The 23,625-nt window shown below is 32.3% G+C and overlaps 1 protein-coding gene and 1 pseudogene across 1 annotated transcript; one reads left to right on the top strand and one right to left on the bottom strand.

Moving 5' to 3' along the window:
• Positions 1 to 210: 210 nt before the first annotated feature.
• Positions 211 to 16,259, top strand: LOC126740303 (lipase 1-like). The gene is made up of 7 exons (XM_050446267.1): positions 211 to 334; positions 7,133 to 7,446; positions 7,497 to 7,743; positions 15,021 to 15,164; positions 15,225 to 15,309; positions 15,425 to 15,567; positions 16,110 to 16,259. The coding sequence occupies exons 1-7, from the start codon at positions 245 to 247 to the stop codon at positions 16,257 to 16,259; spliced, it is 1,173 nt and encodes a 390-aa protein (XP_050302224.1). The 5' UTR covers positions 211 to 244.
• A 1,794-nt stretch (positions 16,260 to 18,053) lies between these two features.
• On the bottom strand, positions 18,054 to 20,952 carry LOC126744262 (putative nuclease HARBI1; annotated as a pseudogene).
• Positions 20,953 to 23,625: the final 2,673 nt, after the last annotated feature.

Consider the following 23,625-nt stretch of genomic DNA (forward strand, 5'->3'; position numbering starts at 1 on the left):
AAAACCTATTTTTTAATACATTTATCGGGAAAATAAGGCACTTTATTGAAGTCAAACCAATTTTCCTACATGCAGTACACCTACTATGTAAAATAAGTTTTATGGCGAACGTGCCAGAATAGATATTAGTGAGTGTGTTTAAAAATGTTTAATGAACCATTATCCTTACCAAGACGGGACGCTTTAACCCTCGAAAGCAGGTTCAGTTAGTTTAAATTCTATTGTCGCATGAAATAGTTCAATTATGATTTTAACAATTGGAACAATTTTGAATTCAGTTTTACTTTTAGGAAATAACATATTTGGGAAATATTTGCCGAAAAGCAGAACAACTGTAAGTATCTATATAGAGTTTACAAAAAATTTAGCAGAGATTTTTTTGAATTTAGGAAGATTCATTAATAAACAACAAAGATCTTTTAAGAAGAAGAAAACTCATAGCTGAACAATGTTTCCTTAACAAAGAGTTTTCAACGAAAGAAAACCTTTTTCTCTCGAAATTCCGACGATAATTTTATATTGAATAAACTTAGCAATAAGTGAGATCTTACTTATTTTTTAGTACATTAGGACCTAATTGGTCTTGATCTTTTTATGGATCGTGATATTGACCGATAAAGATCCATCAATAAATCGTCGGGTTACAAGTAAGTCAAAAAATGAACTTTTGAGTAATTTCGTTGCAAAGTTTTTAGTTTTACATTTTTTTAAAATATTTACATGTCTTAAATGAAATTTGGTTTTTTAAAAAATTTAATTTTTTTTTGCATGTATATGGAGTAATAAAGACTTAATAAACAGATTAATTAAACTTTTTAAAATACATTTATTTGAGGTTATTAATAAACAATACATTGACTTAGTGTATTTTGCATGTAAGGGTTGACTTAGTGTTTTTTACTTGTATTTTTTTTTAAATAATAGACTTATTGTACTTCTTTTAACTTTTATTTTAGCAAAATGAATACCTAAAATTAACACTTTACATGGGAAGATAAGCACTAGTGTTAGTATGGTATTAAAAACAAACTTTAAGTCAAAAACTCTAAAACTATTTTATACATTAAACTATCTAATCTATGTTTTGGTCTTCTTGGTCAGTATTATTTTCAGCTGGTTCGGCTGTTACATCTAAAACCGAAGATGAACAAGTAGTGGAGCGAAATAGGCCATGAATTGTTTCAAAAAAATTTTTTGCCATACAACCAGATAAAATGTCTATATTATTATAAAGTATATTAGTGAGCATTCGAAATGACGTTTTACGATATTTTTTCGTGGTCGAGAGACTTTTTATTTAGAAAAATAACATAAATTTGGGTAAATTCGAAAAATACATATTTTCAGCTTACACGCATAATATCTCTAAAACAAACAAAGCTAGGAGATAAATTTTTTCACCAAAATAAAGCTCATTTATTACACTTTCTAACAGATGTATAGATTGTCAAACCGTGTTTTGCTTTATGGGTCTTTCTTAAAAAGAGGGACAATTTCATAAACTTAAAAAAAGAAATAAAAATTTGGAATTTCATTTGTATATTAACAAAACTAATCTGTTTTAACTTAATAATACCAAATATAAAGTGGCCATAAATTAAATAAAACTAATTCAGGTTTATAAAAAAAATGAAAAAAACACTGTCCATGGAGATGATAACACTTACCATGGAGTTGTTCACATAACTAAAAACCTAATTTGTTTAACATATTAATAAAATTATATTCTAAGAAATATACCAAATGGATAAGTAAGCATTTAAACAAATAATTTATTTTGTATTGTATGACTGGCTTGCAATACCTATCCCAAAATCTATGTTGTCAGTGTATGGATATCTATATAATATACAGTGCGAACGTAAAGGTTGGAATAAATTCATTTAAAATTCAGGGGTATGTTCAAAAAAAAAAAACGCTCGGACATGTCGATTTTTATTTTTAACTGCGGGTTTTCTTACTATAATTTTATGTATACAGGGTGGCCCAAAAATAAGTTACGGTCATCAACGTAATTTTTTTAAATGTAAACACCTATTTTTTATTTTAGATTTAGGTTCTACATCAAATTCTAAGTACATTTCATGTACCATGTCCTATACCTAAACTCGACCGTTGACGATTGAACACAATAAAAGGCTATTTTTGGAAGAGTTATTTATATCAAGCAAGAATACATAAAAATATTTTAATTAATTTATTAAGTGTTGAAAATGGCTGCCACGAACCTCTTGGCAATATCCCAGTCGATGCTGAAATTCTTGTAAAACGTTATCGATAACAGAAGGTTCTATCAATCTTATTTCTTCCGTTATTCTAATTTTTAAGTCTTCAATGTTGTTTGGCCGATTAACATAAACTTTGGACTTAAGATACCCCCACAAAAAAAAAATCTAAAGGAGTCAGATCCGGCGATCTGGCCGGCCATTCAATTGCACCCCTCCGACCAATCCAACGTTCAGGGAAAACGGTATCCAGGTACTGGCGCACGGGACGAGTGTAATGGGCTGGAGCTCCATCTTGCTGATACCATAAGGAATTATCTAATATATCCGGGTCTTCTGGATCGGGGTATAAAGTGGCAAGGCATGGAACCAAGTCATTTTCTAAAAACTCTAAATACCTCTCACCATTCAAGTATCCTTCAAAGAAAAAGGGCCCTATAACCCTGTTTTCAATCACCCCCGCCCAAACATTTACTTTTTGAGGGACTTGGCTGTGGCACTCCATCATCCAGTGCGGATTTTCAGTAGCCCAATATCGGCAGTTTTGCCGGTTTACACTACCATGAAGACAAAACGTTGCCTCATCAGAAAATACAATTTTTTTTGAAAATTGTGGATTAGCATGGCACAAGTCCATAAGTCTCTCACAAAATTCTAAACGCCTATCTGGGTCATCTTCATTTAGTTCATGAATCAATTGAACTTTGTAAGGGTGCCATTTATTTATACCTAAATACTTAACGACGGATGTCTGGGATATCTGATTTTCTAACGCAATATTGCGAGTCGTTTTATGGCAATCTTCTTCAACTGCCAGCAAAACATTTAGTTGCTTCTCTTCTGATATACTTGACCGACCTTTCGTATAATTATCCCTGACATGACCCAAATCCCGATATTTCTGTTCTATTTTACTGACAGTACTTTGAGATATGTGTGGCCTATCAGGATACTTGGCATGATAAATTTCACAGACTTCCATCTGAGTGCGCATCCTGTTTCCATAACCAATCATCATCAAAATCTCTATTCGCTCTCGCTCACTAAGACGTACCATTTTTTGAAATTTTAATTTTATCTTTTGATAAACTTAACACAAGCAAAACTTTGCTTAGGCATCTAAATCAAACTAAATTCACTCAAAATTATTTGATGTCAACAAATTGTGACAAGTTAACAATCAAAAACATCAACCACAAATGTAAATAACCAAACAATAACTGATAGGTTGCTTGATATAAATAACTCTTCCAAAAATAGCCTTTTATTGTGTTCAATCGTCAACGGTCGAGTTTAGGTATAGGACATGGTACATGAAATGTACTTAGAATTTGATGTAGAACCTAAATCTAAAATAAAAAATAGGTGTTTACATTTAAAAAAATTACGTTGATGACCGTAACTTATTTTTGGGCCACCCTGTATACATAAAATTATAGTAAGAAAACCCGCAGTTAAAAATAAAAATCGACATGTCCGAGCGTTTTTTTTTTGAACATACCCCTGAATTTTAAATGAATTTATTCCAACCTTTACGTTCGCACTGTATATATGTAGTTCAATTTGGCTATCTTGGTAAATCAAATAATCCTTTCAGTTAAAGGTAATATGGAATAACCTAAAAGCAAGAAAATTCATATTACTTTATTTTACAAAACATTCTATTTTTTAAAATAAAAATACCTTGTATATTTTACAAAGCCCAGTCATTAATGTCCATGAGGTTTGCAGTTTCATGCTTTGTATTTAATTAGAAGGAAATATTGCAGCCTGAAAATGGGTCATTAAAATATAATCTATGGAATCCTAAAATCTATAGTTACCTTTTACATTAAAGATACTTCTTATTTCACTGTTATGTAATTCGGAAAAGTATCTTCCTTAAAAACAAATCTTTTCCTTCGTAAAGTTTGAGGGCTTGCCAAAGTTTTGAGTATACCGTCCAAAGATACTGGGGCTGTATCCTCTTGTGTTGGCCAAATAAACACGAACTTATTTTTGAGTGAAGGAAGTCTTCTCATAAATTTTATATCAAAGATTTTGTCAGTTACTGTGCCAATGATTTGCCCAACGTAATAAACTTTAGAGCATTTTGGCCATTCAACCAGGACAAAGGAATTTTTACCTGGTAAGCTTGGAGCTTTTATCTGATTTATCTCCATAAAGGAAGATAAAGGCTGATCGTCTTCGGAATCTGAATAAATGTCAATGTAACTAACCGCTTTAGAAGGTAAAGATGAAAACTGCGTTTTTATGAGAAAATGTCCTAATCCATAATGAGTGCAGTATGTGCCTAAAATGCAGCTTGGGCAACTAAGTCGACGAAGTTGTAAATTATATGGCTCCCTTTCATTCCAGTATAACTGATATACACTCATCGTACCCTTAAATGGTTTTAAATTATCGGGTAATAATTTATCGCATTTAATATTGTCTTTTTCCGTAATGCTTTCGATTTGGATTCCAGCACAAGCATCTTTTAGATGAAAGATTAGTTCCTCAAAATTTGAAATATCATATCCATAAGCTACTAATCGGTCGGCAGTTCTTTTTAGACAGCCAGCAACCCCATCCACTGCTCCTTTTCCGTGTCCGCTTTCGAAGTAATTCCAAAATATTTCACCGACACCAAGTTGATTAGCCAACTCAGTTCCAATAAACTGAAACATGGTTTTATTTTTATATTGGGTACTTGGCCCATCACTCCAAAAATGTACCCTGTTTTAAAATTGCATGATTTCTCTTATTGTTTTTATCAGTGGTGCTAAATGAGCAACTATAGCAGAGGGGTCGTGACGAAGGCATTCTGAGAAGCTGCAAAAACTTTCAGCTTTAATATCCTCACACACTTTTCGATACCAGACAATAGTGTGCATCGAAACTTGAGGTTTTGAGCCCCCAAAATGAGCTTTTTGAACTTCTCGATTATACTTGCATAAGTAATGTTCAGAAAAATCTATGTGTACTCGTATGATTGTTTCAGTTTCAGGTTCCAATTTATTTTTTAAATCTTGCATGGCCTTAAATGGATGCTTCATATTTGAAACGTGAGTCATAAATTTGGGCAAGGATTTATTTAACTGGTTAATCATATCACCCTTAGTGGTTATTATGTTTTCTTTTACTATTTTTTAAAATTTTTTTTCTGTTCCCTTAACTTTAATCAGGAAGTTCTTTAAAATCCACTTTTGGTAGCCAGAAGCCTTATTTAGATCATCTGGTTGAGAGATATTAAATTTTACTTCTTTCTCCGACAACTATCACATTTCCTTTCCATGCAATGTTCTTTTAAATCGCAGCAAATTGCATGAGAAATATCTTCAGGAGTAGTTTCATTTATGATGTGAAGAAGTTTCATTTTAGTTACAAGGAGTAGCATGTTTTCATGAACCATACAGAGGCAGGTCTCCCTTTTATTAACTGTCGGTATAATAACCCAAAAAGGTCTAAGTTTACAAAAAGCAGCATAACTGATTTTAATTTTTGGATTATTTTCTTTAGAAAACTTTTCATATAAAATTTTCAATGTATTTGTTAAATACCGCTTTTGCTTCTTGCATTTTTTTAAAGTTATGCAGTCTTTATTTCCTGGGCACATTCTGCTGTTATTATCCCTTTCAAAAAAAATCTGCACGGCTTTTATAAGTAATGATTTTTTTGCTTTAGCCTTACTCTCTGGTCTTTTAAAGGCCTTTCTTTGTGACCTGTAATATGACCCTGTAAATGACTTTGAAGATTGAATAAAGCGATACTTTTTTATTAAGGGTCCAGAAGCATACTTGAAAAATTCTTTTTTTTTAATGTACTGGAACCCAGGGCTTTAAAGTTGTACTCAAGTTGCGTCTTTAAGACCTCACCGAATACTAGTTTTCGCTTGTATTCTTTTGCTATGTTTTGTCCTTTTGTTAAATGTTCTATTTTGGTTTCCGGAGATGTTAAATTACATTTATTTTTACGGTTTTTTAGTCTGTAGTATTTTAGTTTATAGCGTGTTGCTTTCTTTTCAGCTTTTTTTAATTCGGTTTTTATTCGATTTAATTCCCTAAATGTTTTAGAGCGCTTTCTTAAAACTTTCTTCCTGCCTGCTAAAGCTCTTCTGGATACCACTGAATCTTCAAAATTCGTTGGTGTCGAAGGAGGTGTATTTTTTTCTAAATATGTAACTAATTTCTTTTGTTCCTTATTTTTTTCTCTATATTTTAGTGCAGCCTGTTTCCATCGTTTTCTTATTGCTCTTTTTTCTCTTTCAGAGACGTTTTTAATGGTTTTCATTTTTCCAACATTTTTTCTTCTGTGGTATCTTTCACATTTTTTTTTCTTTGCCAACTCATACAGCTCTACGTTTAACTTAATTTTATCCCGACGCCTTTGCTCTGCTTCTCTTTTTTGTTTTCTTCTTTTTTCATCACAAATTTCCTTTTTTTTAGTCATTGTAACAGGCCTAGTAAAAAATATTTACATAAATATTCGCATTTCTAATACATTTTTAAATTCTGATAAATATATACACAAGTAAATCAGCTCCATGGACATAGGTCAACTCCGTGGACTTCGAAATCCACGGAGTGGATGTCCATGGAGTTAATTTATAAGCTGGTTACAGGTATGTTTTAGCGTTGATTGAATATTTGGGTATATTTGGTATATATACCCAAATATTCAATCAACGCTACAAGTTTAAGCCTAATGACGTCACAGCGGCTCGGTCGGATTTAGCGTCGACGCGCGACTTTGATATTTTTTTAAAATATGATCGGATTGACAGAATTTGTTAATTTATGGTAGATTATCTTTTGAAAGGCCATTCTACAAGAAAATTGTGTTTTTAGTATACATGGATATGACCCTATAAACAAGATCTTATTAAGCAAAACTTTTTTAACCTAATTTATAATCTAATTTTCCAGGTAGAACTCTTAAAAGATTTAGGCTATTCATCGGAGACTCACCAGGTGCAAACAGAAGACGGGTATCTTCTCACCCTACATAGAATCCCTTATCAGAGGGATTCCGCAAGACCATATAAAGGACCAATCCTACTGGGACACGGGGTGCTTTGTAGCTCAGCAGATTGGATCGTTAATGGCAATCAATCCTTAGGAATTATTTTGGCTCAAAACGGTTACGATGTATGGATGGGAAACAATAGGGGAAACACCTATTCCAGACGTCATGTTTCTCTGGATCCTGAAAAAAATTCCAAGGAATTTTTTGCATTTAGGTAATTCAGAAATTGAGTATATAACAAAGCTTATATTATGTTTATTCAAGCTATCACGAAATGGGTAAATATGATTTACCCGCTATGGTAGATTATGTATTGAAACACAGTAATGTCTTAAAAATACCCTATGTGGGATTTTCTGAAGGGGCTACTCAGTTTTGGGTAATGATGTCTGAACGGCCTCAATATAATGACAAAATTTCTATGTTTACTGCTTGGGCTCCTGTTACCGATATGTATATGATTACCCAAGTTATAGTCAACTATCTTGCAAGGCACCCGATTTATGAAAATGTAAGTACGAATTTATAAATCATTACCAATAAAATATGTTTTGAAAATTACTGCAGAGATAAATGCATAATAAACGCGTTTAGACTTCTAATAGATAAATGTGTATCGGTGAAACTTGTGGTGGGAATTGCTGTTGAGATCAATATTTTATTATTTGCAACCATCGGCAGAACAGAATAAGATTTTTTTTAATTAAGAATAATATTGAAATTTTTTCACTGGTTAAGATGGAATTAGAAAATAAGTATTTGTTTAATTCCTAAGTATTTTATTAATGATAAAGGAACAAAATATTTTTTTACTTGGACACACACCTAAAAAATCAGTGTCTAGATAAATAATTACATAGAAGTTGTTAAAAAAACAAAAACAATTCTATTAATCTATATAATCTATATACCATTAAATTATACATACAATTAAAAACTAGAAATGGCCACATATTAGGAACGAAAAACTGAATAAAAAAACGCTGAAAACAGTTTGTATAAAACAAAGGCGGAACAAAAACAAGCATATTATCTCACCCTTATCTACAACCCCTTGGACAGAGTAATAGACTGTGTTCAGCATCTATGGCCGTTTTAAGTTTTTAAATTGTCACGTTGATACACTCCTTAAACCTTAAATAGAAAGGGGCTAAGTAAGGGTGTCCCATTTTGGGTACTTTTGCGGGGTATCTCCGTTATTTTTAACGTTAGCTTGATGCGGTTTTCGCGACAGTATGCTACTTTTTCGTGAAAATAACGATGCCGTTAACAAAAATTCCAAAGCCCTCTTAGTTTTTAAGATATAGGCCATTTTTGAAAATTCGACCTTTTGGGATCCCCCTTGTATTTCGGTTATTCTTTAACTTATCGAATATGTAAGTATTTTCCGTAGAATCACAGATTTAACTAGCTACGCTATACGCGAGCGTAACTAGTTAAATCTGTGATACTGTCAACTACCTGGAATGCCCCAGAAATCCGAAGCAGATCCTAAAGGCAAAAGCTGCCAAACGGGATAGCCCGTTTACCTGGGGCACCCAGGACAACAGCCGCCTTGCCGCACCACCCACACCACCGCAACAAGCCGCAGCTGTCGTCCCCCCTCCGCTAGGTACAGAACCAAACGCCATGGTACAAGCACAGCTTAACTACGAAACAGCTTAACTACGATACAGCTCCACAACTTCGAGCGGTCTCTCTGATCTGGCGGTCGGCAAGCAAGCGAGATGGAATGGTATTGTCTTTCTCTCGCTTGGGGTAAGAGTCAGGGCCTGATTAAAAGGTTTTTTATTATTGAGCAAAATGTTTCGTTTCGGCCCGACAGTACCGTAGTAGGTAATTTTTGAGCTTTATTTTAATACTATCTAATACAGATATTACAATGAAATTAGCTATCCAATAGGTAGGAAATAAATGTTTTACCTGGATAAACGAGATATTTGATTGCTTTTATTTCCGAATGATTATTGATCATAATAATATAACAGTAATATCGATGTTCGATTAAATCAATATCGCAAATGAATTTAATAAAAAAAAGGTGTGAATAAGGTTAGGTACATAATAAAATTACTGGAGTTTTAATACATTTTATTGCCTATTTTAAATCATGCCTAAAGATCTTTACAGATGTCTCTATCTTTTTTAAGAAAACAATAAGCTTAACTAATATAGAAATATTTAACATTTAAACCTAATCACTATTTATTTAATATTTACAGTAATATAAGAGTGGGTTTTGCTCATAAATAAAAATTTTACTACCTAAACCTAATCGCTATTTACACTGATATGGTAGTGGGTTTTTCCATTTAATTGTATATATTTTAAAGGTTTCTCCATATTATTAGCTTATTTTTGTTTATTTTTTAAAAATTGTCATTTATTGTTTTTAATGTGTAATAAATTCTTACTCTTAAATACAATCTTAGTAAAAATTCTTTTGGGAAATATTTACAAGGATGGGAAAAAGGTAACATATTGCTTAAAATTAAAAGTGTACTACAAATATTTGTTGTTGTAGCTAATTTTTCAAAATTCTCTTGAAATATCATTTCAATTCTGCAAATTAGCTCGACAAATTTATCATTTGGCATTTGCAGGTTTCCAAATGTATCTTTGTTGGCATTTTCGTATGCTTTTAAAAAACAATAAAATGAAGAGTCATCCAATTCAGTGTGTTCTTTACTGTATAAAATGCAAGTATCACAAGAGTGGATCCGCAAAGTTTGTTTTAAAAGGTATCCGCATATGTACCTAATAAAATTCTTTTGCAATAGCTCATCTTTTGAGTAAACCATGCTATTTATTACAATGTTTGAATTATTTACTTTTTCAACCTCCTCATCCTCAGGTACAAAATCGTCTTTAAAGTCAGGAAGCTTTAAAAGCGTTTGATCAGCATCTGCCTCACAATTTTCTGCACCTGAATTAAGCAGGTTAACGCACTGCAATTTCTTAAAAGTCCTCTGAAACTGTATGGCGGTCGGGTTGATGCAATTTCCGTTCTCACTTCTTATTTTACCAAAATGATTTTCAAGACAATCTTGGTTTAACCTTTTGGTAAGTAAATATTCGAATCCAGCAGTGTCACGAAGAAAATTATATAAATTTATGACGCTATTTATGGAAATTTTAATACATTTAATGAACCTCATTTTATTCGCGATGTTAATATTATTTCTGTCTCGAACCTCAAGTTTTTCGATCAAAGACAAACATTCCCGTAAGAACTCCAATTGAACGGCTGTTCCTTTAAATGCAGCATTATATTTTTTCGACGCAAAAGTTTGGGATGAATTTAAAATATCGAAAAGACGATCCATTGTGTTTACAAATTGCGCGGTTTCAGTAGCTTTTGCAGGAAGGTATCCAAATCTTATGTAAAAACTCATACCCACATGAACTGAATAGCTAAATACTTGGGTGGCTAATTTGACTTTCATCTTTTGAAAATTAGATGGATATATGTGGGAATCTGTTAATTTGAATGCTGCTTTCACAGGAAATGTTTTATCAATTTCATAAAAGTCTTTTATATATTGCCACGAAATTTTTTTACCATCGACATAAAAGTTGTATTTAATTAGCATGTTTCTAATCGCTTTGATAATATGTGGAACATCAAAAATATAAAAGATGTACTGATTGTTTAAATAAAATCCAGTATGTTCTGGAGAGACGTTTAAAATATTTGAAAGTTTAATGTTATTGGATCCCATATCGGAAGTTACTGCACAAACCGTTAGCCCAACAGTTTCCAATTTTTGGAAAGCATCAGTTAAAATGATCTTTAATAATTCCGCTGGACACGAAGTATGGCAAAGAAAATATGCAAGAGGCTGCTTCCATTTACAGTAAAGCCCTCTTAACATGAGAACGCAGGCAGTCAAGGTAGGTTTAAAAATCTTTTCCCCTTTGTCACCTATGGCTAACCCAATTATATAGTCTTGATTGCGTTCATAAAATAAATTAGCTTTAATGGACATTTCGTCGAAACATAATATGCAATATTTCTTTTGTTTTTGAAAACTGTCAATCTTTGCTTTCAATAATTTATAAAATTGAGGGTTATCTAATCCTGGTTCTATTTTAACTGCTCTCATTTCCTGTAGCAATGTGTTTGGTGAGGGAAGACAATATTTCTTCATTAAATATTTTTTGTAAACTCGGGGCCCAGAAAAATATATAGGCAAGCATTCAAGTTTAAAATCTTTACTATAACGTCTACCCTTTGCTTTCTTATTCCCTTGTGCTACTTGCATATTAATACACTTAGCAGTGTCTTCCGACTTGCAAAATTTAAATGTCAGAGACATATATTATTATCTAAGTTATTTTCCAATTGATTTTCAAGTACCTTAACCCTTTGTCGCAAATATTTATTTTCTGCCGTTAATGACTTAATAGCATGCCTATATTTTACCTTCCTCGGAGTATCTGAACTCAAACTGATCGATGTTTGAGTAGATGTTGGAGACATCAGAGGAGGACTAATAACATTTGGAAGATTGCTACCAATTGGAACATCGGCTTCGAACTCGGTGTCAACTGTAATTGTTTGATTAGCTGAAAAAATACATTATACTTAAATTTGTAAATAATTAAATGATTTTTTTACATGCACCAGGAGAAGTAACAAAATGATACCGTTTTATATCATATTTATTTATTTAAAAGTGAAGAGAAAGTTTAACAAGTAAACAAAAACCAATTATTATTGTTCAACTTAAAACAAACTGAAACAAACAGTATGTAGTGTTAAATTAAAAACACTCTATCATATTTTTGTGAAATTATAAGAATATCAAAAAATTAATTTTTAAAGCCCAACAAAGCGGTTTATTTATCGATTGGTGATGATGAATACCATTATAATATGAAACTTGAATAATGTAAACATAAGTCGTTTTTATCTCTGGGGTGGAGAATTGTGGAGAAAGGCAGTTAGTATTATACCCTTTATTTTGTTCTCATAAATTAAATGCAGCAAAAATATGAATTAAATCATTTTTTTAAGAGACAGAAAAATTAGATAATTGATGAGTTTATCCTGAAAAATAGATTTCATATGCATAGGCATTGCAAGAAAAAAGTGATGACGGGAAAAGAGTGCATACCCCCTTTTTTAACTGTTCACTATTTTTTTTGTTTTACCCAAATTTGAAATTTGATTCGCATAATATCTTAAAAAGCCAATTTTTACATAATTTTTTGATGGTACCTATTAGTGCCGTCTATTCAGGTGTAGTAGGTACCATTTCACTAAAAATAAATATCGAAACATAAAAAATTCGTTCATTTCGTTTTAAATTTAATAATTTTATAATAAAACAAAACTTTGGAATAAAAAATAAGCAATAAATAATTTTTTTGGAGGTTAAAAATATACGTTTTTGGGCGTGCCACCTGTGGCGGAATTTTACCTATTTTTCTATTTGCTGTTTTACTTCTAGGGCGCCCCTCCAAACACAAACCTCACGACATGCCACTGCACCCCTGTATATTAAACCTATATTATAAAATAATAGTGTAAATACCTGAGTCAGTTCCTGCAACAGCTGGAATTAATGACCCCTTATCTTCTGCAATAGCTGGAACTATTATTCTATCATTAAGAATTCGTATTTTTGCAGAAAGTAAGGGGGGTGCACTATAGGAGTGATCATGTACTGCAGTTTTAGAACTGCCTTCAAGAGACGGAAATAGAGTTGGCGTTGCAGTAGCTATTAATCGAGTATGAAGGTGACTTGTAAACATATTTTCTTCAAAATGATTTTCGCATAACCGATAGCTTTTATATAAGTCCGAAAGTTTTTCCAATAGGTCCTCACGATTGGCTTTCATTGCCCATATCCTGGCTCTGTAAAAACAGAATGAATGAATAAAGATCCTATAAATTTTGCGTTTTGTCTAACATTAGTTTTTTCGTTGCCAAATTTTAATTTTTCAACATGTAAAAAGTACTTAAGTGCTTTATATTAATATTAATAAATATAAGTTTACAATAAATATATCATCTTGTAAATTTCGACGCGAAATACCTAATAAAACAGATTTTTGTAAATGCCTATTATTATCCAAGTTTTTAATTTCTAAATTACTAAATATGTATGATTTCAATTCCTCATGAAAACCTATTTACTATCATAATAAATCCAAAAAACCGGTCTTTGAAAAAAATCTTTTGTTGGATCAAAAAATTACTCCAAAATATTCTTTAGATATAATTTTAGGGAGGGCTGATTAATTTTGTGTAAACCGTTATACCGAAAATATAATATTATAGGCAATTTTGTCCGTAATTGGTACCATAAAAGTAACTTCAAAATATCAGGTAGACAAATTTTATAGATGTCATAATATGACCGGCGCCGTCTACAGACGAGACGAGATAGCCGTAACAGGATTTAAGAGGGAATTTTTTGGCCTGAATTACAAAAAGAAAACTAAATGAGATAATAAAAATTCTACGCAGCTTGCAAGTCTATTCTGCGAATCAGTACATAACCTCTTTTAATTAAAAGTGCTTTGCGTCTATTCTATTGTTGAAACAACATGAATATATAATATGAAATGTAAAATCCGTTCTAGCTAATAGAATACGACCATAAATCCCTGTCAATGTCAGAAACTTATTTTTATTAAAAGAAAGAATTTTAAATCATTAAAATTTAATTCTTAGATTTTTGAATATTCCAACAAAAAAGAATTTATTAAACTCTATCAAAAACTGGGGTCAGGATTTGGGCCAAAAGGTTTTCCATTGTACGTATATTTTCACGCCTAATTTTTTCGCCCATTCCTTCTTAATCGAATATTCTATAGGTACTTCATAAAATTATGTTCCGATATTTTTGTGATAATTTTCGGCTTAAAACGGCTCTTAGGTATAATAATTAGTAGGTGGCTTTACTTATAAGAATATCAGCGGACGCTACTGCTACTAAACGAATAATGGTAAAACCGATAACCCGATCGGACGCCAAAGAAGTCTTTTACCCCAAGAGGCGGGGCATAAACGCTGCGCGACTAGATCGACGCAAACTTTTTCTCATAAGAAAGTTGTGGAGCTGTTTCGTAGTTAAGCTGTGCTACGAAACAGCTTAACTACGATAACAGCTTAACTACGATATTTCGTAGTTAAGCTGTGGTACAAGCGTTCTTCGCCTCAATGCAGCAGCAGTTCCAAATGCTGCTGCAGAGCATACATCCCGTGGGAGCCTGAGTAAACCCACCACACTCCATAGGCAATACTCAAGTTAGGCAAATAGGCATGAATCTTTTAGATTAACCTGTAACTTATGTTAAATAAATGTCAGTTTCAAAGTAACCAACTCTGCCCGATCAATGATCATATAGTTGATTCCAATTGTTGGCTGAAAATAACAGAGCTGTGTCATCAGCATATGATACCACATTGCAATTTTTTAATACGTTACCAATTTCATTCACATAAGCTATATGATGTGTGCCAAATTTCAAATTTTTATTTAAACGCATTCAAAAGATAAGAGAGGGGAGGGGGCAGATACAATTAAGAGTCGCACTGTATAAATGATTAATGACCTTCAAGATAGCAGAATATATTATTTTTATCGATGTTTATAAGTCGAGAAACTGGTTTAAAATTTACCACCAGGATAAAAAAAATCAAATAATAAATTGTTATTTTCAAGCGAATAAGGGCAGAAAACTTAATTTTTATTATAATTTTTGTACATTATTTAATTATTCATATTAATTTAATATATTAATTATTACCGTATTAAGAACTACTTATTACAGCTTTTTAGAATATTGGGAATTTATGAAATATTTTCCCATAGAACCGTGGGAAATACTCTTAGATTAGCCTGCAGAAAATCGGAGAGTTTTTGTAATTTTCTATTTCATTTATGCGGACAATCATGGGAAAGGATGCCAAATAAGGTGAAACTATAAATAAATATTTTAATAATATGTTATGAAGCTTATGATTTTTTTTTCCAGATTTTAAAAGATAAAATTTTGGAAAACTTCTTTGCTGGAATTTCATTAAAACAGGCCGTACACTACGTGCAAGGAGCACGTTCAGGTTGGTGTAATTTACATCATTTTAATAAAATTTGTACGTTTTAGGGTTAAAATACAATTTAAAGATTTCATCCAATTATTATAAACAAAAAAATATCTAATTTTTGTTGTTTTAGGGGTCTTTAGGCCATTCGATTTCGGACATGAGAAAAATCTAAAAATATATGGAAAAACTGCACCAAATCCTTATAATATATCAGCAACCCAAATACCAGTTGTGTTGTACTATGGAGATTCAGATGTTTTTGTAAACATTGCGGTAAGTAAGAAAAAAAATTAAATTGAAGATTATCAAATATACAGGGTGGTCCACTTCAAACGTCATTAATTTTAATGCGTGATAGAGAATTGAAAAAGAAATATTCTGTACAATTAAACTAAGATATTTTAAAAACGGTGCCTTAAATCATAATTTTGCAAGAGTAACTTTTTTTTTCAAGTTAAATGGAGAATCTATTAGCTGACTTTTTATTAAAAAAACTTTAGCACCTCGCAGATTAGAGACAAAAAAGACCAAGTCCCATTTTTTTTTTTAAATTTACTTTATCAGTAATTGAAAATTCACTACAATAACCTGCATGCCAAATTTAATTAAAATTGAGCTAGTAGTTTAAAAGTTATGAAAAATAAACATGTATCTTTGTTACTAAACATTTCTTAAGAAAATTTTATAATGAAAGTCTATTTCTTTTTAGATTCTCTATCACGTATTAAAATTAATGACATTTAAACTGGACCACCTTGTATAGGCAGTAGAGATTTTCTTCCTTTTTCACTTTTATTTAACCCGTTTCTTTCCAGGTAATGAAGAGGGAACTCGTTAATGTTTTGAAAGATGTCAAAGCCATAGAACTTCCGTATACAAAGTTTAATCACTTAGATTTCATTTATGGTACTAATGTTCAGTATTTAACCGATACTACGCTTAATAACATAAAAAATATCGTCTAAATTCTATTTTTTTGTTTTACCTTTCTTTAATCATTAATTCTAATAACAAAGTAGCAGTTTTAAGCCATCAAGATATTGAACTTAAAAAGGCTTAAACGAATTTTCGAATATTTTAACTTATCTCAACGTAAATTAGAGCCAACAAGAATAAATAATGGCAACTGGAAACATAAGTACAGAGATATGTACTTAAGATACTTGAGATATGTACGCGCGTACATATCCGCCGGTGTGTAGACAAAAGCCATATTTTAGCGAGTAAGCGTCTTACTCGGTTGCCTTACAATGTCTTAAGCGTTACGTCATCATATGGTTGCGCTCGAATGACGTCATGTCTTACAGCTGTCAGAGTCTAAATATTAGTAAATATTAGCTATACCTTGCATCGGTATTGCATTCTCTTTGGAGACTGACCTAAACCATGAAAACACCCATTTGTCTAAGTTTTCAAAACGTTTTTAGTCTAAATACTAAGCTAACTAAATCCGATCTCATGCATTTTAAGGATCAGATCAAGAGGAAATACAATAAACAAAAAAGTTACTGGCATAAACATAACCTCACTCAAATATTTTTTCACACAGAAATAAACCCAAACTAATCAAAAATCAATTTAAAAAAAACACCCGCAACCTCACCTTTACGTTCTTCTCTGTCTTTTTTGCAAATCTATTCGCTCTTTTAATTATTTATTATTTTCTGCATTTTTATTTGGTTTGGATGTCTTAACTATTAATATACATGAGACATTAATATAAAATAAATAAAACTAATACTAAGAAATATAATGCTTCTACTCTAAAAAAATATCAAAAAATGTATATCAATATTTATTGTTAATTATTGTTTGTATAGTTTCCCTTTGACTTTGATATATCGAGTTTATTAGCGGTCTCCCGAGACCGCTAACAAACGCTTAAAGCACCTTATACGGTGACGTCATGACTTGATCGCTCGAATGAGATGTCTTAAAGACGCTTATAGCCGCTTACTCGCTAAAATATGGCTTCAATTCCTATTTGAATTTTTGCACGCGCGTACGAGTTGCGCGTACATATCTCTCTGTGTGTGGACTAAACGGCCTTACGCATCAGGAATAAAATCAGTGCAGTTCGTGAGTTCGTGTTAACCATCGTCTGGTGTAACTATGTGTGTCTAACTAATCATGGCCGATAGCAGAAATTAATCAAAAGAATTTTTACTTGAGTTTATTGAGCTTTATAAATCTTACCCCTGTTTATGGAAAACTAAATCCAAGGACTACATGAATAGGAATAGAAAAAACGATGCCTATAAGATACTGGTAGATACGTGGAAAGAAATAGAACAAACAGCTACAAAGGAAACGGTAAAAACTAAAATAAATAGTCTGCGTGCTAGATTCCGCAGAGAAGCAAAAAAGATTGCAGAGTCAATCAACAAAAAAGGTCAGGAGCCGGGCAGGACAACATATATACGCCCCATTATTATGATTTGTTGCTTTTTTAAAAGATCAAGAGGGGCCCAGATCATCTGTATCAAACGTACCAGATAAAGTGATAAATGAACAGTTTGATTCAGACTAAGGAGAGGTAAGTAAAAAATGAATTATGTAGGTAACATTGTAATATTTTATTGATAAGAAGTACAGGGGTATTGTTTTATACTACTGTTACAGTATCGTTTTTTCTTGCCAGGACAGAGCACCCTCTTGACAGAAATAATTTGTGAACTAGGTAGCCTTACTTCTTTTGCATAATTATTATTTCTTCGATTGTAGCCGCGCTGCAGTTTTGTCATTCCAGTAGTTTCTAATCCTATATCTATTTTGCCATCCTATAAACGTACATTTTATACGTTTTCCCTTTAAACGTTATCTTCCGGTACATATGCATTTCCACATTTTCGTCTTAAATAGTGTAAAACACAGGCGGCCATGACTGCTTTTTCGATGCTTTTTAAACTAATGGAAATTGCTCCTTGGAATATTCTAAAACGGGCACTCAGTAAGCCAAAAGTATTTTCAACTCTACATCTTGCTCGCGAAAGCCGATAATTAAAAATTTTTCGGTCATGATTAAGTTCGTTCTGTCCAAATGGTTTCAAAAAGTCGCAGCGCAAGGAAAATGCTTCGTCGCCTATAAAAACAAATGGCATTGTATTTTTACTGCCTTTAGGTTTTGTTTTAGGTGGTAAAGATAATTTTCCATTTTTTAGTTTCTGGTAAAATATAGTGTGGTCAATAACTCCTCCGTCAGATATTCGACCATTTACCCCAAAATCAACCATAATGAACTCATAATTTGCGTTGACTATAGTCATAAGCACTAAACTGTGCCCTCCTTTGTAATCATAGAAGTATGAACCACTTTCAGCAGGGGGAAGGATATTAACATGTTTCCCGTCAACGGCTCCCACACAGTTTGGGAAGTTACATTCTGTTTCATAATCATTTGCAATAATATTCCATTCATTCAGAAAACTGCAAAAAAATAAATAAATTAACACTCTTTTTGTCATTCAAACCTGCGTATGCACCGTATGTAAATAAGCGACGCTATTTTACATACAAAAATCATGGCTTAAGCCTTAAGCTGTGCTTACTGATTGGCGGTGCATACAGGCATAATTGATTGTGTTTAAAAAACAACTGTTCCAAACTGATAAAAAAAACGGTTTTTAAGATTTTGAGTATTAGCTTTTTTAATAAAATTTATTTATATGATGCAATAATGGGTGGTATTAATAAAAAAATGCATTTGCTTATACTAATAAGTAAATGCTTATCCATCGATCTAATATAAAATAATAAGTATTTGCTTAAATACACCTGAGCATTTACCTACTAAAATAAGCATTTACTTATGAAAATTTCAGTTTTCAAAATAGCAGAACCACAATTTTGCAAGTAAATGCTTATTTTAGTAAGTAAATACTCGGGTTTATTTAAGCAAATACTTATTATTTTAAATTAGATCAATGGATAAGCATTTACTAATAAGTATAAGCAAATGCTTTTTTTTATTAATACCACCCAATATTCCGAAAAATATTTTTTTTCTTTAGAAGGTTGATGCATTAAAATCTAAGTTTTATTTTAAATACCTTATTCTTAAAGTCTCAAAAAATAGAAACTGTTTCAAGTAATTTATTACGTCTTTATTTCAGGAAATTAGAATCGTATCAGAACCAGAAAGTGAAGGATTTAGTAGTTCATTACAAAGTTTATTGGATTCCCGACCAGGTACTAGTTATGGAACTCAAGGACCGGATCGTGATACTGAAGAATTTAGTAGTTCGGTACAGAGCCCCTTGAATTCCACAGCAAGTAGTACTCATAGTAGGTCCCGTACAGATGGAAATAAGTCATTGATTCCACCTACACCTTCTTCTATGAAGAAACGTAAAGCTAAAACAGATGCTCAGACAGACGAAGTTCTTGCTCTTGTTACTGAAAGGCTAAGTCGCAATAATGAGGATCAATGCACGATTTTCGGAAATAATGTTGCAGCGAAATTGAGAACTCTTCCAAGAGAGACTAAGTTATATACAGAAAAGTTGATTAATGACTTATTGTTTCCAATGTTAACTTAAACACAAGTACCTCCACTAGTACTTATTATTATCCTTAGAGTTATACTTATCCATCGCAAATTGTTCCACCCCAGCAAAATGTGTCACAAAATGTATTTAATACCTATTCATTTCAAACACCACAACCTCAAGATATGCAACCAATAAAACAGATACCTACTGTTCAGTCACTTCAGACACGTTCTTCTAAGAATAACGATCTACAACAGTTTGACAACGAAGTGCGGATAGCCTTGTGAGCTTTGTAACTAACTTTAAACCATGATACTTGAACTTATAGAAGTAAGTATTAAGACAGTTTTGGCTTGGAATATATTCTATTGGTACGGGAGCCAGTAACAGGTTTGGGTGTTCAATTTCCTGCCGGCTGATGACTTGGAGAACGCTTTATGGGGGTCTTAAGTGAAGTGAAGCCTTGTGTGTGTCAGCTGGCGCACTAGTGGTGGGATCAACAGGGAAAGCCACCCAAACATGTCATGTCTGGCTGCACCACCTGCGCGCCAGCTGACGCACACGAGGTTTCACGATGCACCCCCATAAAGCGTTTTGCAAATTATCAGGAGGAAATAACTAACCTCAATAGGTAGCTGGCTCCCCTACCATATTGACATTTCTCTGAAATTAATATGTTAACTGTAGATACTTATGTTTATGAGTTTATTAATAAAGATTAATGTATTATTTTCTTCAATAGTTAGTAAATACCTTTATATACTCATCCTTTAATACTTGATAAATAGCACTGCAGGTCTCCGGAATTATTTTACTTAGCGACTGAGGTGAAATAATACTGGAAAATTTTAAATCTTCATAATTTCTGCCAGTAGCTAGGTATCGAAGTGTAACTGTGATAACTTTCATGTGGTGATATGGCAGACCTCATGCACGTATCTTGTTTCTGGATTAGTGGTGTTACTAATTTTAAAAGTAATACGGAGCTATCTTCATCCATGCGGAGATAATTTCGATAATCATCCGGTTCTAAACGAAGTTCTTCTAGTAGCTTTATATGTGAAAATCGATCATGCTGTAACAACCATTTCTTCACCCATTTACTTCTTGGCTTTCGGTTATACACTAATTGTTTTTATTTTTTCTTTATTATGCACACACACGCCACTGCTAATAAATTTATATCAGGATTACTGACGGTCCCCATGATTAAAAACAAACTGAATAGTAAATTATCTTTACGTGTGTAGGGAACTTCGACAAAACGTATATGTACGCGCATACTTCTACGCGCGTACATATCTCAAAGTATGTTCGTCCGTCTGTAGGCGCCTTTATTCACTACATAGTAAGTAGCGATAGTTTGATTTCTTTGAAGTCACTATCAGTGCCCATCTCAGATATTATATCAGACCATAATATCAGAGAAAAACAAACCACCGAGAAGGGACAAAGCCGGGACCGATTTTTCTTACGCATGTGCGAGCTTATTTGGTATACCTGTCTTATTGCCGGTCCTCTGCCAGCCGTCGGTTAGTCCGGTAATATCAGAGAAAAACAAACCACGTGTGGTGGTTTTTTTTGGTGGTTCAGGTGGTTTGTTTTTCTCTGGTTATAAGGCCGACCATATTCCCACAGAAAATGCCTTTCGGTATGTTTGTGGCTATATTATGAAAAGAGCACTTGAAGTTCATATTAACTGTGATACCTGCACCAATTTCGGCAAAATGTGTGATGAAATTGATATAAATAGATTATTTCTTCATTTTAAGGCTTATAATTCCAGTATATGTAATTTTGGTGGCTTACAATCTCCGCCAGAAGGGTTTATTTCATAATATATATTTAAATTAAAGGAAATATTCAATTGTAATTTTGAGAAATTGTGCATAAACCAGGGAATAACTAACAATTTATTTAACATAATGAAAACTATTAATTATGAATACCCTTGTGCACATTTTCCAAAAACCTTTATCTTAAAATTTTTTATGGTTGAAAATAGGTTGAAAATATTGAAAATATTTTACACCATTAAATATAATAATAGGGTCTTAAAAACAAATAAAGATAAAAATGTTTGAAAACTAAAAATTTTGCGGAATGTATAAATGTACCTAGGTTTAATTTAATTATTGCCAATGTATTTTTGTGTTTCATTATACAATGAGCCAATATTATTTCCTCAAAAAATGAAAGTTTTTTTAGAAGATTTTTTGTTTTTTCATTATTTATCCTAAATGGTAATTTTTATAGTTGGCACTATACCGGGTGACACAGGAAAAAGGGAACACGCAATAACTTTTTTATTTTTCAAGATAAACAAATGAAATTTGGTATGTTAATAGAATGGTTATAAAGGCATATTTTGACGTATTCAATTGTTTTTTTATCACTTCCGGTTGAACCGGAAATGACAAGAACTTTCTTATTTTAAATGGGACACCCAGTATATTTTTTCATACATTTGTTTATCTTGAAAAATAAAAAAGTTGTTGCGTGTTCCCTTTTTCCTGTGTCACCCGGTATAGTTTAGGTAACTTCACTATACCAACAGTAAAATAATGTAATAGTTTTCATTTCAAATTCCCAATAAAATTTTTAATCTATTAATTGTCGTATTTCTCTCCGTGTACGGAACTATTAAATTGCCAAAACGATTTTTCTCCGTTACTTTATATGTAGCGCTAGTCATTTAAGCCCGCTCAAGGGCACCAAAATTGGACCCCAGAAAATCAACGGTAAATGCGGGTTTTGTCGCTTCTCGGTGGTTTGTTTTTCTCTGATAATATCATTTTTTCGATTTTTAAGTTTGAGAATATAAAGGCGATAGGAAAACATATTTCGTTTCGAGATTATAATGCACGCAATAAACATCGAAAATTTTTATAATAATGGGGAATTTATTTCCTGGCACGAGATGTACCACATGGCTGATATCAATGCAAAAGTTTACTGTTTTAACAGAAACATTTTGACAATCCTAAATAGGCATGCACCTATTCGAACTAAAAAAATCAAGGAAAACCCGTTTTGTCTTTGGATAACACAAAATATAGACCGTGCGCATAAAAAATATTTAAAAACTAAATGTCCAGCGCGTTTGCAGTATTATAGAGAACTAAGAAATTACACAAAACACGCAATCATTAGAGAAAAAATTACTTTTTTTAATGAACTGTCAGATAAAAAAGGAAAGAATTTTTGGAGAGTAGCAGACAAACTTCGTCTAACAAGAACTAAAAATCAAAATTCTATACCAACTAATCTATTAAATCCAACCGAAGTTCATAAATTTTTTTATAGTATTAATGACCTTCCGGATACAATAAGTAGAGAAGCAATAGATTACTATAAAAATAATCTAGCTTGTAATGAAGTGTTAGCATTCAGCTTCTTGAATATTCTAATTTAACTAAAATAATCACTTCAATAAAATCTAATGCAGAAATGATGGTATTTCAATTAAGGACATTACGCCAGTAAATTAGGTCTATACGAAAATTGAATTTATGTATGTATTATTAAGTAAATGCCCGACCTATTACATCGAAATGTTATAGCGTTAATCGTACGCCACCATTCGCCCCCAGACTATAAGCAATCGAATGACCTCGGTTCGTACTTCGGAGAAAATCGTCTGGCTCTCCGAAGTTTCTGAGGAATTCAAGATGATTTGATGGTTTCTGGTATAATATAAAGCAGCATTGTTTGGCGCGGAGAGCTTAATAATCAAGCAACGTACCGCAAAATTTACTCACACCGCGCTCAGTATTTTATGTTCGCTTGTCTTGTTGTTGTTCGTAGTGGTTATAAAATCTTGTATTTCGTGTGTCAAGAG

This window comes from Anthonomus grandis, chromosome 1 (assembly GCF_022605725.1).
Source record: "Anthonomus grandis grandis chromosome 1, icAntGran1.3, whole genome shotgun sequence".
NCBI classification, from domain to species: Eukaryota; Metazoa; Arthropoda; class Insecta; order Coleoptera; family Curculionidae; genus Anthonomus; species Anthonomus grandis.